This window comes from Pteropus alecto, unplaced genomic scaffold (genome assembly GCF_000325575.1).
Source record: "Pteropus alecto unplaced genomic scaffold, ASM32557v1 scaffold202, whole genome shotgun sequence".
In the NCBI taxonomy this organism is placed as follows: Eukaryota; Metazoa; Chordata; class Mammalia; order Chiroptera; family Pteropodidae; genus Pteropus; species Pteropus alecto.
Window position 1 is genome coordinate 301,887 of NW_006432451.1, and position 20,462 is coordinate 322,348.

The following is a 20,462-nucleotide window of genomic DNA, read 5'->3' on the forward strand; positions in this document are numbered from 1 at the left end:
TTCCTTTTCCCCTCCTTGTCTTTGATGTCCCCACACCAGTTCTTTATCTCTGTGAATGGGCTTGCTACTACCGTAACTAGGGTGCTGGAAAGCCAAAGCCACCATGTTCAAATCTTGTAGGGTGTGCAGGAGTGGAAGATGACCTGTAACAGGTCAATCTGGAGGGGAGAGTGAGGAGGAATGAGGACATGTTATACAAAGCTTATTTTATTTCAATGGAGGAAGTATCTAGTCAGTCCAAGCTGCATGGCAACAAGGCATGCCATACTCCCTGAAGGCAGGAGGTATACACTGTGGCTGGATTACCTGCCCAGGGCACTGCTGATGTGGTTTCTGCTGTGTCAGTTCAGGGGGCTGGACTGGCACAAGGATGGGTAACTTCAAATTACTCAAATGCTTAAATTCTACGTCAGAGAGTAGCAGGTTTATTAGGCAGGAAAGAGAGATTGGTATGGTTACACACAGTAGGTCTGTCACCTGATAGTCTCTGTGACCTCGAAAGAGCTCATCTTATTCATGTGCAAGATGAATAACATTTTATTTATGCAAATACACCCATCCCCAAAGTCAAGTATTTAATTAAACCATAAATGTATCAAATCATTTTAATTAGACCAAGCAAGCAATGCTATCCTATCTGATAACATGTATGTCTTGTCTGATTCCTTCCACCAATAAAAATTCAAGGCAGAAAAAAGTATATAAAGATAAATAGTGCCAAGATTCTCTACCTAGACTGTATTCCTTCAGCCAAATATCCCACTGGCAAACCCTCAGGCTGGACGTGTACCCTGGCTTCAAAAATCTGCATGAAGACTGACCTAGACATTCTCTCACTCATCTGCTTGGGCCTGACTTCAAATACTAATACAAAAGGACTCTCCCCTAATGTGGCTCACCAGTACGCCACATTTCTTTGACTTCTAATTTCTTGTATGTTATTAGTCAATACTGACTGGGCATCCACTATATATAGGCCACATACTCTAATGGGCTATGGGAAGCTACAGAATGACACATGGTCCTGGCCCCTGAAGATTTTAAGATCTAGCAGGGGAGAGCAGATCAGTGGAGGAAAGCATGTGTTAAACACTCAGAAGATGTAAATCTCTACATGAAAGAGAACGGAGTAAACTAGATCTGATATAAATGGAGTAGACTAGATCTGATATAAAACCTTTATGATTGGGTCACCTCATTTGAAGTTTCCAGTAATTCTATTTGGTCTTAAATTACCTTTGCGTTTCCTATAGGCAGTATATTAAACGTTGAGGTACGTTAGAATTACCTGAGCAACTGCATTTTTACTTTCTAAAGAAGTATCCTCCTCTATCCAGGGGCTCTGAAGTGCTGGTCTCAGGCACACACCTTTTAAGAGGGACTGCTCAAGAGGGAATCACAGTAAGAAGACCGAGAGTGTCTAGTAGTAGATATATGCATACGATGTACCGAATACAAATTAGTTTTACACAGGTCAAAGTCCTTGGAAAGGACATTGCTTTAGCAAAATTTTGTGAGCAATCTGTTATCAATATGAAAGAAAAAAATTAAAAATCCTATTATTTTGACTAAATACTATTTTTTGACCACAACTGGTTTAATTTGGTGACATTCTGCCATGAAAGGTCCATACAAGAGTCCCCAGTCCTGAGCAAGGTCTTGGAGGCCAAATTAAGAGGAGATTAAAAGACTCAAGTGTATTAATTTGGAGGAAAGACCAAGAAATTGCGTACTTCAGAAAAGATAACCTGGGTTCATCAGTGGAGACAAAAGAGCAGCTATTCAGGGAGGGATGGGCAAGAGTATGTGATAAGGAGCTATAGTCAGTGGGGGCTGGAATGTATGATGATGGTATGATGATGGAAGGGCACTGCTGAGAGCAGTCATATTGGTCAGAAACTCTTCAGCAATCCTTGGGTTTTAGATCAAAGCCTGCATGAAATACCAACACTTAGTACAGAGGTATGGTTGATCTGAGACTAGTGGCAAATTTTCTGGTCTCTGTTTCCTCATTTTTATATATATATAAAAAATAGGGTTGGACTAAATGACTGCTAAGAATCTTTCTAACCCTGGTGGTATTTATCTACCCACAAACTTTTGATTTTGTCTTATAGTAAAAGAATTTAATCAAACAAAACATTTTTAAGCATCACTCAGTGTGGTTTGCTTTCATTACCTCAAGTGAGAATAACCCAGAATATTATCTCAGGTATCTTGTGATATTGGTTTGAGAAAAAGGAGTACTCTAAGGTCACCAGCTTTTCCCCTCTATAGCTAGACAGACACATAACATATGACTATGAACAAAGGGAATATGCTTCCAACTGTAAACAGAAATGAATCCGTGGGATGGAAAAACTCATTAAAACACAGCTTTGTGTTTTAGGCCACATGGTAGCTCACTATGGGCTCTATCATCTATTTTCAGGGAAGGTATCTGAACATTTCCTATGTTTTTCTAAAATGTAGCCAACAGCTAAAACTATTAAAATTTGTTGGGGTGAGGGGCAGAGGTAGGGTACTACAGCTAAATCATACTCTATGTGTAAAAAGTTGAATGCTTTCTACCTAAGATCAAGGATAAGGCAAGGAGGTCTATTCTCAACACATCTATTAAAATTATGTTGGAGGTCCTAACCAGTGCAATAATGAAGGGAAAAAAGCCAGGAATACAGATTGGAAAGGAGTAAAACTGCCTTTAATTGCAGATGACATGATCATAGATATAGAAAATCCTAAGCAATTTAGAACTAATAAGTGAATTTAGCAAGGTTGTAGAATAAAAGATCATGTATAAAAACTGACTTATTCTGAAGTAGCAGCAAAGAATAATCTGAAAATAAATTTTAAAATTCTATTCACATTGCATAAAAAATAATAAAAATACTTAATGAATTTAACAAAAGATATATGCTGAAAAATAGAAAACATTGTTAAGAAATTAAAGAAGATTTAAGTAAATGGAGAGACATCATGAGTTAGTATACTGTTAAGCTGGTATTTCTCTAAATCTTTTATAAATGAGCAAAATATTTGAGGTATGAACAGATTCTTTACAAAAGATATGAATGGCCGAAAAGCATATAAAAAAAAGATGCCTAACATCACTGGTCACGAGGGAAGTTCAAATTAATATACAGAGACATAGTACCTTTGTACAGCTAAAATTAAAAAGAATAACAATATCAAATGTTGCAAATTACGGAGAAATTAGAATCTTAATACACTGCTCAAGGGATCTTAAAATGTTAAATGTACACTGATCATTCAACCTGGCAGTCCCACCTCTATGTATCATTTACTCAAGAGAAATTAAAACATATGTGTATGTAAAGACTTGTGCATAAATATTTATAGCAGCTCTATTCACAATATCTTCAAACTGGCAATGACCCAAAGGTATGTCAACTGGTAAATAGATTAACAAATGTGGTATTATCCAAGAATGAAATCCTCAACATTAAGGAGTGAACTACTGGTATGTTACATCATGGATGAATCTCAATAACAACAGCAACATGCTAACAACATGCTATGTATGAATGAATGAATATTAAAATTCTAGAAAAAGCAAAATTACATCAACAGAAAGCAGATCAGTGGCTGCCTGGGGATGGAGCAGTAGAGTGTAAGGACTGAAAGGAGTAGAAAGGAATTTTGTAGGGTTATGGAAGTATTCTAAAATTTGAATCTGGTAATAGCTGCACAACTTAAATTTACTAAATAAAACTCACTGAAAACAGGTGAATTTTATGGTATGTGAATTGTATCTCACAAACAATTCTGTAAAAGAAACACATATACCCACATCTTGCTGGGCAAAGAATTAACTGAAACTATTTACTCTTGGAACAAAAATGAAAATGTCAATAATTAATTTCCTTTTGCAATAATTCATTTTTTCCTCCCATAAAGAAATATTCTAAGCAGGGTAACCTATCCAAATAGCTTTGAGAAAGTTATTATGCTGTTATGGCTGCTAAGATTGGATTCTAGAAGTAGTTACAAATTTGCTATCCAGGTAGAAAATATTTCACTTCACAGGACAAGAGTCTCCTAGCTCACCTGTCAGTAGGGTATGAGTGGGGATGTGACAGAGGCTTCAGCAGATGTGTGTTCTGCACATTTTGTCTTTTAAAAGCTCGGTCTTTGATGCTCTTCTGTTGGAGAGGGGAGTGGTTCCTGTTTCTGAAATCTCTTTACAGCCTTGTCAAAGGACATATGGTAGGCTGGATCTCTAGGATAGTGCTGAATAATGGGCTAAATACAAGTTAGTGTTCAGTAAAAGGTTTGATTTGTTTTGCCCTAACACTTCAACTTGTAATTTATGGAAGAGCAGCAGAGGGACTAATCTGTTTGGTTTTAGACTAGAGCTCTTACACATTAAAGATTAAATGGGAAATACAGATAGCATACTCTTATTTAGGTAAAAGTATAGTGAAAGGAATGGAGTAGAAAGGAAAAAATTTTCTCAGAATTCCAATTTCTCAAGATTTCCAATTACCCTTAGCTCTAACTCATAGTAGCTTCCATCAACAGATTTTATTTCGCCTCTGGGAGGGTAGGCAGGACACCTTTTTCTCTTGAGCCAGGCAACAGACACCCAGCCACTTTCTGTAAGTACTGGAGAAACTTTAGCCTTTCATTGCCAGACTGAGCATAAAAACAGAAGTTCCTAAAGAGCTGGAGTCTTGGTAACCACGTTCACTACGTAACACATGGCAAAGCATGAACTCTCCGTTCAGTGGCAGCAATGATAACACCTACCCCGCCAATCACTAATCAGGTCATCATAAAGGACCTTAGGTGTTTCCCTGGATAGCAGCGTTTTTTTTTTGACAGAACCAGGCTAGAACTCTGTACATGGAATAAGGCCTTTCATAAGAACATACTGCCTCGTCTTCCTTCAGAGTCACAGGACAGAATGTCAAATGTTCCTGACAGGTTCAAATCGCACTTGGACCAGAGTTAAAATGAAGGCACAGACACGTGAGCTTATTAGTAGTGATTTCTGATGCTGGTGAAATTGGCCAGACTGGAAATTTCATGTCAGCAACATGTTTCGTAATCGCCACAGTTCCTTGCCCTACACTGAATCTTAGGATATCACTATTCGTTCACTGTGCAGTCCCCTTCAATGGCAGGGACAGCTGTGACACGTGCACATTCTTTTCCACTTAGTGAATCAGTTCACATACTTTCTAGATCATTCTTCTAAAAAGATTCAACAGCCTCCTGAGCTTTCCTGTGTGATTAAAAAAAAAAAAAGTCAAAGTAGATTGTATTGACCATACTCAAAACCAATGCTATCAGTTTACTGCAAACCAACGTCCAAACCCTACAGACTGGAATCTGCATTCTCTTCCCTTCCTTTCTAGCAGTCTCTCCTCACTCAACCCAAAAGCTCCAGCCAGCTGCACAGAAGTCACCTTCAAAACACTTTGTTCAAGCATTCCCTCTTTTCCCACACCTGAGCTCCATCCTGCCTTTAAATTGTGGAAGCCTGTCCAGAGTCTTCCCGTTAGAACTAACCTTTCTTCACCTCCATTCCTGTAAGACATGGTTTGTACCTTCGTGAAAACTCTTATGGTAGGCTGCCCCGGATGCTGGTTATTTTACACATGTATCTGCTTTCCTCTCAGGCCCAGTAACTCCCTACTTTGAATGCATATTAAAATCACCTTAGGAAGCCTTGGAAAAGTGGCTGATTCCAGGACTCAGCAAAGATAAGTACAAGATGCATCCAAAATAACATCTTGTTATGCTAGAGAGTAAGGAAATGTTGAAGAAGAAAAAAAATGATGGGAAGGTGGGGGGATATGCCACAAGGATACATAAATCAGCTTGAAAGAACTTCCATTGGCCAAATTTGGGGAAATTCGAGCACCAAAGTAAGTATAGTAATAAATTATAAACCACTAAAAAGTGTAAGAGCTCATGAGTCCACATCAATAATAGATAAATAAATGGGAGAGGGGGGTTCTCACTTAAAAAAGAGCACTGAATGCCAAGTGGTAAATGTAGAAAGGCTCGAGTTAGAAAATCATCATTTTGCAACTCTGATAGTAAAGACCAGTTTAGGCAAAACATGATCGTAAAGTGTTTGCTTACTGCCTGTAAGATTAAAAATAGTAACTATACAGTGGAGAAATCGAACAACACCTTGAATGGGTGCATGAATCTCAATTAACATAAAAAATGAGAGGCTGATGGACATCTGTGCCTCCCTGAGAAGGACACATCATCACTTATGTCTTATTCTGGCTGAGAATATGTAGTCTGAATATCATCATGAAGAAACTAAGAAAACCCAGAACATGGAATGTTCTATTAAAAAAAAAAGTGTGGGTGGGTCAGTAGGAGGTGGAGGGATGTTGTCTTAAAAAATGTCATTATCATTAAAAACAAAGAAAGGCTGTGAAAATGTTCCAGGTTAAATGAATCTAAAGGGACATGAAAACTAAATGTAATACCTGATCATGGAATGAATTCTGTATTGCTGAAAAACTGCTTTTATAAAGTACATTTTTGGACCAACTGACAAAAATGGAATATGGATGACAGATTTGATAAAAGCATTGTATCTGTATCAATTTTCTAAAGTTGATAACTGCTGTGATTATATAAAATAATATCTCTGTTCTTATGGAAACATTCATTGAATTTTATAGGGATAAAGGGACACGATGTTCACAACTTATTCTCAATGGTCCTTGAAAAACCTTTTAATTCCCAAACTAAAAATTAAAAATACCCGAAGACCTTTTCTGATTTAACTGTTTAGAGTAAGGCCCAGATATTCTGTTTTTAAAAAAGCTTCCCATTGAGAACTGCCTATGACAGATCTTAAAGCACGGTCCTCAGACCAGCAGCATCAACATCACCTGGGAACTTGTTAAACATACACAAACATACAGAACCAGCAATCTGTTTTTTAACACACCCTCCATGTGATTCGGATGCCCACCCAAGTTTGAAGCCACTGAGAGCTCCTACATTCTATATTTCTAGCTCCTATATTCCCATAAAACTTAGTAAAATGCTTTGTGCATAGTCATATCTCAAGAAATTCTTGCTGAATTTAGTCTGACAGTGAATGATAAGGCAGAAATGACCACTAAGGCACTTGGAGATGATAAACTATTCTAAAGGTCCCAGCTAAAGCATCACTCTGAATTTCTAAAGTGAATATAAAATTTATTTTGAAAGCAATAAAGGAAGTCAGATTACTCAGAAGGTTAGTAAAAGCACTGTTGTCCCAAAAGGGAACATATCAGTTTACAGTTTGTTAAGTCACTGTCAACTGAAAATATGTGATAACTTATGCAAGCTATTAGACTGGTATTTAAAAATTAATTCTGTGGTTCTGGAAAGCAATGCACAGAGATTAAAAAGCCATGCTGTGTGTATCATGCAAGATCTGCTTGGAAAACACAGCATTCATGAGGCTGTGATGTGGCCCAGATTTGATGAGGATGGCCAGATTTCAGAAGAACATCCTTTAGATGGCATCTGGAGAGAAAGGACTCCTATAATGAGAATGAGCTGACCAATTTGCCTACTGGGTACAAAATGAAACAAATAAGTATATTTTTAGGCAATTCTTTTCTATCTTGAGAAGTTAAACTGTTGCAGATACTCTAAGGATGGAGGGTATCATCCCTGCCTCACCACATGCCTTTCTAATTGGCACCCTGAAAGATTTCACAGGAAAAGGGTGTTACTTTGGTATTGTTGATTTAAAGGTTATTTAGTCACAGCAAAGCAGAGAATTCATCTTCAACATTCACCTACTTCTTGAAAAGCCCATCGAATGTCTTGGCAATTAACAATTCCTATCACCTCTAGCTGTTCCCTATGTGAGAAGGCTCAGAACTCGTCTTACAAATTGCTCTTTTGAAGATCAAAGGGAAGCTGAATGTGTCTGTGTGTGCTCTCTATGAGACTGTAATTTAATAGAATTTTTAGAGAAGGCTTGCTGGCAGTGTTTGGATGACAGCCCCAGGGCAGAGGATTCAGGGGAGCTTGGCCACTCTTCCCTTTGGAGAGTCTTCCCTGTCTTTAATTGGCACCTCATTAGAAATTAATGAAAATGACATCCTCTGTTCTTCCTGCTCTAGGCATCGAATGCTACAAAAAGGCCCATCACAATTCATAACACATTCAATTTATATAGCAATGGCTCTTAAGCATTATTTATGAGATGTGAATTTCTTGTCAGCAGTTAATAACCTGTACAGAGTGGAAGGGGAATGGAAAAAAAGATTGTGGGAAAAAAAGAAAAAGATACATATATATAAAGATTTTCTGTAGTGAGAAGTGTTCTGTTTGAGTTCAAACTACCTTCCTGAGTCTTCACTTTCAGTAGTAAATTACTGTGCTTCCCCCCATCTAAAACCTTTCAGGGCAATTAAATGTCTCTCTAACACTCCATGCATCCTCAAGGAAATAACTATACAACTCACCCTTTCCTGGAGAGATACAAGCAGACAGGCAGGAAGAACACATGAGCTATTTGTCAAAGACAGTCCCAGAGGTGTATGTTCCCATTGCTGTCCTTTATCTTTTGAAATGTAGTAGCTGACTCAGTCATTTTTCTGGGCACATAAGTATAATGCTCTCTGTGGGCCAAATTGAACTCCCAGCTCTCTTTGGGAAGGCTACCTCTGGAGGGATTGCAGAAAGCTCAAAACTTTCTTCTCCATAAGAAAAATCAAATATTTCTGTAAGTAGACCCTCAGAATTAGGAACAAACCAAGGGACTACACGTTAGATCACTTAAAAAGAATGCGAGTCTGTGGCAAACCCAACAGGCACTTAGAAAGCCAGCCTCCTGCCCAGGAGGCGAAGAGCACAACATAGTAATCCTTCCTCACTTACCAGGGACAATTAGGTTGGCTTCACTTAGGAGCATGTGAAATCATCTAACATGTATTTCTAGATTTTTTTCAGCAGTGTTATTAAGACCTTAGGAAATTAAGTGGTTTGCATCAAAGCTGAAGGGTAAACTGGGAGACTTGGTTACAACACCTCAGGATCTCTCAAAGCTAAACTGTGAACTCTTAGTGCTTGCCTGACAAGGAGAGGAGGTATTAGCCACTGCCAGAGGCAAGACTGCATACTCCATGGACCAACTGCCTGATCCATTAAGGCAAATCCTATGTAACACCCAGGATTCAGTTACTTTCAAGAAGGAAACAAGAACATAAGGCACAGGAAAATCCCAATTCCAGTTTAGAAACAAACAAAGGCCTATGTTATTATCTAAAATGGTCAGGTAGGTTTTGCCACACTCGTGACAGAGTGACCTGTTGAAATACCACAGTAGTTCCAGTGAAGACCCAAGCAATAATTTGCACAACAAAAGAGTAGATAAACTCTGATATGGGCGAAGGTGTTTAGCCATCAGGCTCCAGAGTTTCCTTGGCTAACCAAAGTATTCCCTCCTTACCTCATCAAGAATGTAAAATGACCTGGCAGGGATGATCAAGACACAGCCTAAGAATAAGATTCTGGGCTCACCTGGGCTATACCACACACATGAACACAACTGAAGTTTGAAAACTCTGTTGGCAGTCTCTGCCCCTACCTCTTACCCTACACCTCTCTTCTTCAGGAGAAAACTAAATGCCAAGCTAAAATATAAAAACTTGTCTGGTGACACCTAGACTCCTCATGCTGGTCTCTATTTTCTGCAGATGAATATATGTTTCTGTGATGTACCACACACGTGTGTGTGCAACAAACATGATAGAAACAGAAGTTTCAACTTCGTTTCCATGAGAAGCTGGTACTCCCTCATTGCCTTCTTATTTACAAAAGGGCAGATGATTGAGGGACAAGAGCAGCAATAGACATCTCTTCAGAAGATGAAGGACCTGGAGTAACAGTCAACCTTCTAACTGCTGGGAGAACCATCTAGTTCTGACTGCCAGCATCACTGTAGGATATCTATGGATATCCCAGAGGTAAAAGGAGGGTTCTTAAGCTCACTCCTAAAGACAAAAGATATATGCAGGATTCTCAGAGACTAGACTTAGGTCTCCAAGTTTGCCTGGTGACAGCTGTCCCATAGAACGATTTTATAATTCTACGCTTTAAAATCAGGAAATAAAAACAGGGACAGGAAAATTATCAATCAGCCTGAATGGTTCAGCTATACGATTTTGCTCCAATGTGGTCGAAGAGAGAGATAAGATTGGTCTAAGTTTTGTTCCACTGTGGGTATGCATAAAATTTTTAAAAATACACCCCTGTGCAGAGTTGGTATTACACTGGATAATATAGAAAAAAGGTTACTTTAAAGCTATTTTCAAGGGGGTTAACTGACAATGAAGTACGGTTCAAAGAAAATAATTTTCTAATCAAACTTCAATTTAAAAGATATGGGGGAGAAATCTTCCATTTATTATACACAGTAAAAAGCTCATTCAAAATTAATTTAATATCTGAATTTTATGGTACATATCCCCAGAATTTTGCTGGTTTGGTTAATTTCTAAATAAGTCATCAATGAGAAGGAACCAGAGTAATATGCAGTGGGGAGAAGTTGAAAGCAGTAAGTAGGAACAAGGCAACTAAAGAAATATGTGTCAAAGTAGTGGGGGACAGTTTTGCCTTTTTTGTACGTGCTTAGAAGAATCCTCTATTCCTGATTTTTCAAACTCCAAACCTATAGTTCTCAGGGAGGTACTTAGGAGAACAAAACAGGACTTCAGCCTCTTACAAATAATTTCCAAAGTCACGCGCCAGGGTGTCAAAGACACAGTCTCCATCATGCCACTGGAGAAGATGCTTACCGCAGCGGCACGATCCCAATTACTGCTGCACCAGCTCCAGTTTGGTTTGGCACTGGAAGCACCGACGTCGACTCTTCTGTTTAGATCGGCTGGTTTCCTCGGATCGTTCATTATTCTCCAGTAGTCGTGGCCGTTTCACTGGCGAAGCCTCATTCTCAGACTGTGAATCTGACCAAAACAACACATTTGGGGCTCAGGGTTAGTGACTAGCCTGGCGAGTACAGCTGATTAATGTACTGCCAGGCATTCTTCTGACCAGGCTACTATTGCCCTTTTCCAGGAACTGGACCTGTATGAGCAAGAGCCAGTTCTGACTGGCCTGGTTTATACTGCACAAATTGTGACAAGCATGAACCTTTAGGGCTGACTTCTAACAAGCAGGGCCTGACCCAGGAGAGGAGGATGGGGTGGGGAAGGGGGCCTCAACAAAAATCAGTTCCATGTTATTTTTTAAAATAGATGTCTATCTCTATCAGGAGACCATTCAATCTGGAAATGAGATCTTCTCTTTGTCTGTACCCCTTCTTTGGGCCCTAGCTAATTACTGCTTGTATTGGTTATCTACCTCTCCTTGGATGTCTGCTTGTCCTCAAGATAATGTAATTCTTTAGAGAAGGGACAATGTCTAGCACTTCTTTACACTGCCATGGTTAGCACAATTCCATATCTAAAGGCAGTGTTTGACGGAGGATCCATAATCTTTTCTAGTAAAAATACTCACGTTTCTACTCCTAAACGCATGGAAATCAGGTTCTAATATTGGAAATTATTCTAACTTCATTCAGGGTTACGGAGTATCCTGCTTTTTTACCAGTGAGCTCTCCTATGGCCTCCATGGTGGAGTAGTAAAGAGGCAGCACTTGGTACCACAACCCTAGAGTTGCTGCCAAATTGGCAAGTGAAGGGAGGCGTAGTGTGACAATTTGTGTATTTATAACCTTAAAAAACTAAAATACGATAAAGTTTATGTCATAGGCAGGCTGTAAATAACTCTTGCCTTACAAAAGAAGGCAGCACTTGGTTGGCTCTGTACTCCTGGAATTGCCACCACTGTATACTGTGGATGCACTGCTTGCCAAGGTTCCAAAGTGGTTTGTGTTAAAAAACCTCTGGAAGAGAGTTTCCTAAATAAATCTTCAAAACAGATCTAGATCTCACTACTTCTCACCTGCCCCCCATGCTGGTCCAAACCATCACTATCTCATCTAGCCTAGTATAACGGCCTCTTAACTGGTCTCCCTGCTCACCTCCATTACCCTACAGTATATTCTCCACATAGTAGCCAAGTGATCCTGTTAAAAATCAAGTTAGAATTATTTCGCTTCTCTGATCGAAACCCTCTAATAGCTACCCTTCTCAGAGCGATGATTTGCCCTCCTCTCATCTCTCTCACCTCATCTCCTGCTGCTCTCTCCTGTTGCTCCATCCACTCTGGCCTCTTTACTGTCTCCTACCTTAGGGACTTGGTATCTTCTATTCTCTTTGTCTAGAGCACTCTTTTCTTAGATCTATAAGGGACCTAACCTCTTTCAAGTCACATTTTCTTTTTTTACATTTATTTTTCAATTACAGTTGACATACAATATATTAGTTTCAGGCGTACAACATAGTGACGACATTTGTGCCACTTATAAAGTGATCACTCTATCTAGATCACTCTTGTCTCCCTTTCCTAGAATTTCCCTTCCTCCCTTTCTTGCTTTTTATTCCTCCATAGTATTTATCTTTTAAAATTATCCCCCAGGAGAATGTAAACTCCTGGAGGGTAGGAATTTTCACCTGCTTTGTTCACTAATATGCCCTCCAGGCCCACAACTCAATATATATTTCTTGAATGACTGAGTCTTCTACTAGGCAGTCCTAATTTTCTATTTAAAGTGACTCTAGTGAGATGCAGAAGACTGTTGGCTACATTTCAATGAAGGTTGTCTGTATCCTTTTTCCCCACCGGCCTCCTCTGTATGAAGAAGATGCTGCACTTTATCAGAGAACACTCACTGGTCCCGACAGTGACAACAGTAACAGTTTGCTGCTCATACCCCTCCTCCCCAACTCCATCCCAGACCACCACACTATGCAGTGACTTAGGGGAGCCATGCACTATCCTTAGCAATTGTAAACTTCATTTTTCATCTAATTTAGTTCTTCCCATCCTACATGACATTTTCTCCCAATACAAACCAACTAAATAAGGCCTTTGATGAAAACAATTGAAGAGCAAGTTCGGCCTATTGTCTAGCTCTGCTGAGAGAAGCTGTCCAAACCCAGTCAGTGTGATGGCTAAGGCAACCACAGACACAGCCAGCCCTCTCCCCTTCCTCCACAAGAGCAACAAGCAACAATCTAAATGTAAATCATTACAAAGTAGTCAGCCAAAAGGAATTCACCTTGTATGAGCCACACTGCTCTCTGGGGTTCCTTTTTCACAAACTAGCAACGACACTATTTGTATTAATAACCCTATTTAGACTTTTTTAAAATTTATTTTTTAGTAATGAGAAATTTCTAGAGTAAAAGATGTAACAAAAAAATGGTGTTTGTTCTGAGACAAGGTCTTAAACCTGGAGCATCTTTATAATAAATTATCCCACAACTCCAGAGGGTAGTGTGGAGAAGAGAAATGGAGGTCTGCACAGGGGAGGTAGTTGAACCCTTTGCATTTATTAACATTGTTAAAATCTAGAGGGCCTTGCCGTGATGCCAACTTACCTCTAGTGTAAAAGGGCAGCACTCAGACATAAATAAGCCTTTCATTCACACCACTATCTGATAGAATTGAGCACGTGTCTGGAAATGCAGAGCTCACAAAGCTGTTTTCCACATAAATCTGTCTCGAACTGTCAATGTGCTGTCTACCTGCATAGCATTGACCTCCATTTCTAAAGTAAACCTTTGCTACAAGAAGATAATTTTTCTTTCAGCTATGTTTCTCACAGCTAACTATTTTTAAATAAGCAAGGAATGATATGTGAAGATAATATTTTTAAATGTATGATTCCTAAGATTGGGAGATAGAATTCATATTTATGGAATCATAATCATCAATGGTCATCACCAAACAACCCACCTAATGGGCCTCCCCAAAATTAGGGGGCCTGTTCAGGCCTGATCTCTTTTCTAATTCCCTACCTTGTTTGACCAATAAGCATTCAATAACAAAACTAAGGAATAAATCTGCTTGATTTCATGCTGAAATTTTCCTTTATCTATTCTGCATTATATATAAAGACTACTGAATTATTTGTTCTGGTAGGCAGGAGGCATGGGACATTCCTGAAATAATGGGTCCTAAGGGAGGTTTCTGATGCTGCCAACAGCTTCTGGCTGCACTGCACTGGCCATCCTAAAAGAATACCATTCAGCTCTAGTCGGTCCTCTGAGAGTCAATATCTCGGCATCTGTACAAGTCTAAGATCAAAGAAATAGAAAGTATGAGCCATGGGAAGCAGTCCTCACTGATTCTAAACCAAGACAGACAAATTGTTTACCAAAATGTGTTATTTTTTAGAATCAAGGATATGTCCCCAGATATTGAGAGATCCAAAACTTTTATGATCTGGAATATGCCCACTTAACCTTCACTCAGTCCATGGTCTATTAAATGGAGAGGAATCCTGTGTCCTTTAATGTTCCCTACCACAAAGAAGGAAGGGAAATAAGCTCTCTAAACTGTTTAGCACTCTCCACACGCTGCCATCAGGGAGGTGACTGTGTTATATATAACTTCTTGGTGAAGCAAACCATTCTTTGGCATTTTCTCACAAGTCAACTTAGTGTTTTAATTAGAAGCTAATGAAATAAATAGCAGTCTACAGGATCATCATCGTGTCTGCATAAGAAATTTACATCTCCTGTGACAATTATTTAATGAAACTTTGTGCCATGGGGTGAGTTGCTTAAATAAGAGAAACAGATGTCCAGGACAGGGAATCTAATTACATAATAATGAACTAAATAATTCAACTATTCAATTATAAATTTTAGGTCAATTAAAAAGACTACCAGAAAGAAAAGACCCAAACATGGGAAACTAAAGGAACTCTCATTTACTGTCCATATTTAAGTAAATTAAACTTTGATTCTTTACTTTTTGCTCACAAACTTCCTTTCTGTTATCCTGAAGCACTTTAACACCTAACAATCTACTTGGCATGATCTGAACTTGGGCAGTAAGGGTTAAATATAGAGAGAAAGGTGAACAGAAATAACTCTTGCATGCAGCTTTAACTGTCAGAAAAAACGAGTCTTTGCAAGGAGCACGCTCATTAGCAGCAGGAGGCGCCGTAGTGGCAAGCTAGCAACTGCTCCCACCCCAGGAGTTAGGAGTGACTTCTAATTAAGGTCCTTCCATAAAGGGCCAACGAAGCACAATTTTTTCCCCAGTATGCTGTTTCTTAAGAACATGATCTAGTCTGTATACACCCATGCAAGAGCTGCTGCACTCCCATGCCAGACTCCCTCTTCATCTGCCAATATTTAATAGAATGAGAAAAATATCACAGATCTCCTAGTCAAAGGAAAGTCTGATCAAGAATTAAAATGTGATTAAATGAGAAAGAAAAATCTTAAGAAAAAGTATTTTATCTATCAGTTTCCTAGGTTTGAAGGTAACTGCTATTTAATTTGTGACAGAGAAACAAGTATACTGATTTTAAAACATAATCTTTTGAAGAGAGAAATTCTTCTAATTGTAGTTTCTTAGCCAATTGCAGAAAGTAGTGATAAGAATTTCAATTGAGAAACATAGTTTAACTGGAAAGCCTGACTGGAGACAACAAACAGAGCTACTTCTTTTAAAATTCTGTTTTATATCTGACAGAAATTCACATTTGTTCCTTACTGTCACTGTTCTTGTCTTTATTACTTATGTTCTCTCCCAGAAATTTCCAAATAAATTGTGTCAGGCCTGTCAGAGTTAAATCCCAATCTCTCTTAATCTCCTGTCACTGTGTAGCTGGCAGCCTGCATATACCTGGGGTGGCTAACCATGACTATGGCCTTCTGACATCTCAGGCAGGCTCTTAGCCCCCTGTACAAGCCAATCCTCACAATTTAGATTAGAAGAGTGGGAGAAGTAAAGTGGCAACGATAAGAAGGAAGCCTTCTTCTATTCACTTTATCCACACCTTCCCTCGCTTCTAAGAAAGAAAGATGAATCTGTTTAATCTCAGTTTCTATGACAACTTTGAGGCACTCAATCAGTTTTTTTTAGAACCTATCACAGTCTCCTGACAAACTGACATTTATGATCCCAACAGCCTGTACAAATATCAATAAGAGCAATAATTAATGAACCCTCCCCCCCACATCGCTGCTGTCTCTCCTTTGACCATTTAAAAGGAGCCTAAGCTGCTAAAACCTCTGGTCCATGAACAGCACACTCTCACTGAAAAAACTGACCAGATACTTTAAAAAGATGTTTTATAAATACTTTCTATGTTTCTCCTCATGCTGTGCTTTCAGAGTTTACGCAGGGATTAGATTCATCCTTTCCTGGCTTTTACTCTGTGTCATAAAAGACTTCAGGACAGAAAACTCCCTCCTTATCCATTAAAAACTTTTTTCCCACTTTATCCAACTGGGATTTCCCCCTCTTATCTTCCTAATGATTCTTATAACAATTCTGGGATAGCACACCTGTTAAAACACTATTACATGGACAAAGAAGTTCAAGTATTTGGGAAAGGCCAATTATTAAAATTTTGTGGAGAATGCCTTCATTTTGTTTGATACATAATATGCAGATGAATCTTGCTTGAAATATACCTAGGATGCCAAGTCTCAGATCCTATTTTAAAGGTCAGTTGTTCTCAAACTGCCATGCAGTACTGTTTTTAAGCACTAGTCTCTTTCTTCTACTATCTCCACCACCTAACCCTTACCCCCAGGTTATTTTCTCTGGCTCTCTTCTCTGCTATTAGAGATATCTGACATCTGAGGGTGGTCTCCTCCTCTATCACAACCTCAAGACTGAAAGCAGACCTCTGACTCTTCTTCCCTACTGAGAACATAAGATTGGGAGACCTAGGGTATATCTATCTCTGTATCAGTAGAGCTGACTATCTTGGGAATGCACCTGAACTTTTGGGGTCTCTGTCTTCCTCAGTAGGCTCAAAAGACGTAAGGCATCAGAAAACTTCTTGGGGTAATTGTATCATCTAATCATATGATTCTGGTCCTCACGACAGCAATGTAGAAGTCATGTACCCTTCAGGAGATGAGCACCCAAATGTCCCACAGACATGTTTCAAGGACTGGGATCAAATTTGTCACTTCCTCTTCCCACTCTGGTTCCCGCTGGACAGGTAGTGGAAAGCTGATTCTGGTGGCACACCTTGATACCAGAAAAAATGTGATTATGAATTCATCAAAAGATCAAATAGGAGAAGCTAATGTGCCGTGGGAAGAATAAGTCTCCATTAAATAAAACAATGTTTAAAATCATGGCACCAGAGTCCAATAATTTTAAAGGAAGAGTTTCCCCCTCAACTTTTCTCTCTTTCTAATCTACCTTTAATTTCTTTTTCTTATCTCTTGTACTGGGTAGGCTTTCTACTATGCTGCTGAATAAGAGTATTGAAAGAGGACATCTTTGCCTTGTTCTCAACCTCAGGAGGAAAGTATTTAGCTAATTTTGTCCAACTTCTTATTGTGAGAAATTTCAAACATATAGAAAAGTTCAAAGAATAGTACAATAAACACCTGTGTATACACCATTCACATAAAACAACTGCTAAAAATCTGTCACCATTGCTTTATCTCTCCCCTCCATATTTATACTTTTTCCCCCTGAACCATCTGAAAAAAAGTTGCGAACATCAAAATACTTCACATATACACACATCTAATAATAAAGGCATTTCTTTATATAACTAAAATATTACACCTAAGAAAATTAAGAATAATGCCCCAATGTCATTCAATTCATATCCAAATTACCTCCATTGTTTTCAAAGGCATGTTCTATCAGGTTTCAAGTGTTACATTTGGATATTATGTCTAAGTCTCTTTTAATATAGAACAGTATATGCCCCTCAAACTCTCTCTCCTTCCTCCTTTCTTCCTTCCTTTTTCCCTCCCCTCCCTTCCTTCCAAATGACATGGACTTTTTGAACACTCCTGGTTAGTTGTCCTGTGGAATATACCACATCCTGGATCCTTTCTAGCTTATCTATTTATTTTAATGGCATCGTTGAACTTCTAAGGAAGGAGATTTATAATTGCACATTTCCTCTGTTCCATATTCAAGACTAGAGATTAAAACTTCCAGCAAGCAGCTGACAAATCCACATGGTTGGAAGGTTGGCACAAGTAAAGGCAGGTGAAGAAGGGCAAATACTGTGTAATCAACCCAGTTCCTACTGCACCTTGGCAGTGGGGAGAGAAATGCTCTTTCTCTGTCTCCACTGCATCCCTGTCACATACTGGACATCAGAATGTAGTTTGTCTGTGCCTTGGCAAGAAATGGATGGCAAGCATTAGGACATGGGCTAGCTACTATTGTTTTAGCTTATGATTTCTTATAGTCTGATGACACTGTCTGTGACTGAAGTTCGTCCCAGAAGGCCACAAGTCATTCCTCCAATTATCTCTTTTCCAATAGCTTCTTGGCCTTTTTATGATTGCCCTTCCCCTCTTGACTGACTCTACAGTGTTGCTAATTGTTGCTATAAGACAGCTCTTCATTGCTGAATCATTTGACTCTCCAAAATTCTTCCTTATTTTCAACTTAAGGAAAAATTTCACCAGAATAAAAAACATAAAGCAAAAGCCAGGAGGGTTCATTTGCAAAAACAACCACAATCTCATTAAGTACAATAATATTCTCAGTTTATATGATCTAGTTTATTTAGGCCTCTAGATTAATTACCACTCTATTCAGGGCCATGACGACAGTCAATATCTCATTTTTTCTCAAGTGCCAACTATAGGCCAGGCACTGGGCTTTGAAATGGCAAATCAGATGGCAGTGATCTCTCCCCTCAAGGTCACAATCCAGAAAAAAACATATTATATACAAATAAACCTACAGCATAATAAGTGGCATATGAATAAATGAACAGAATACAAATGAACACAAAATGTAAAAGTGATAAATTCTGTTGGGGGGGGTATAATTAAGAAGCAGAAGAAGAAAAGGTACCTCTTCAACTTAAGAACTATACTGTACATATGTAGACAGGTGATTTTTAGCTCACATTTGTCATCTCCATTTTTTTCTGTGAGGTCTACTTTTCAGAATACCATTGGTATAAAAGTTGTTGCTCATCCATCTTCTAAATTCTCTTTACCAAAAATCCTATCAACGAATAGACCATTTTACAGTGTTGGGAGCAAAGGCATTTTGAAGAACACCATTTGGAAGGGTTTTTAGGAAAATAAAGCTGCTGCTGATATTTCTTCTTTCTTTGACCCCAACTGGTTTAATTTTTTTCGTGAGGGTTCACAAACATACCACTAAAATGTCAATGGCTAGCTCATAGTTTTTCTTTCATCATGCTTATTAACCTTAATATTGGTCTGTCAGCTCAGACACAAACTGTCAATTTTTACTCTATCAGGAATTGTCCATGCCCATTTTCTTTTTATTATTAAACAATTTCTTTTGAGAAAATTCTAGGTTCACATGTAGCTATAAGAACCAATATAGCGAAATCCTATGTACCCTTCACCCAGTTTTCCTCAATGGTTACACTGTGTAAAACTCTAGTACAGTATCACAACCAGGATATGGGTATTGATACAGTCAAGCTATAGAACATTTCCATCATCACAAGAATCCTTCATGTCGCCTTTTTACAGCCATGTCCCCTCTTGCTCCCTGGCAACTCTTGGCAAACACTAATGTGTCTTCCATTTCTATAATTTTGTCATTTTGAGAATGTCATATATATGGACATATACATGGCTATATAAATGAAATCATGCTATATAACTTTTGGTCCAAACTCATTTTTAAGGCCACTCATCACAGTAGGTGGATAGGACAAAACATTCCTTAAGTTTCAGTAAAACTGCAATAACAAGCACTAAGACACTTATTCTGTACCAGGACTTTCTAAATGCTTTTACATGTTAACTCATTTAGCTTTTGCAACAAGGCTATGTGGTAGGTGTTATTATTACTTGTATTTTAAGATGAGGAAACTGAGGCACAAGGAAAGTGAATTACTGAAGATCATGCAACTAGTTAAGTACAAGAACTGGAATTTGAACTCAGGCAGCCTGGCCTAGAGTTCTTACTCTTAACCACTCTACTACCCTGTATCTAACTGCTGTTACATTTCAATATTTCTATTTCTGCTCTTCTTTGAGAGTACCTTACCATGAAGATGAGATTCTGTTACTTCCTACAGTATACAGCTCAGCTGCCTCTGGGATTAAGGTGGTGGGACAGATCCTGGGCCAAGTATGGGAACAAAAATAAGCACCTCTCTTTGTTCCACCTAGAATCTTCTTATCTAAATATTTTGGTGCAATTTCTCTAAGACGCATCTCTGATGAATAACTGTACATAGACTCTGTTCCTAGAATATGATTTGTAAGGCTCCTCTTACCATTTTTTTCCCATTACTGCTAACTCTCTGGATTACTGTGGATTATAGTCATAGCACTTAATTTCTATAAAATGAGCTTTAGTTTTTCCCGTTATTCTGTCCA

General features: G+C 38.6%; 1 protein-coding gene across 1 annotated transcript in view; it reads right to left on the reverse strand.

Annotated features, from left to right (window-relative positions):
• ZFAND3 (zinc finger AN1-type containing 3) overlaps positions 1 to 20,462 on the reverse strand; it is a 204,786-nt gene that overhangs the window by 16,012 nt on the left and 168,312 nt on the right. Inside the window, 1 exon segment of the mRNA XM_006926996.3 lies at positions 10,803 to 10,970. Coding sequence (XP_006927058.1) covers positions 10,803 to 10,970 — 168 coding nt within the window.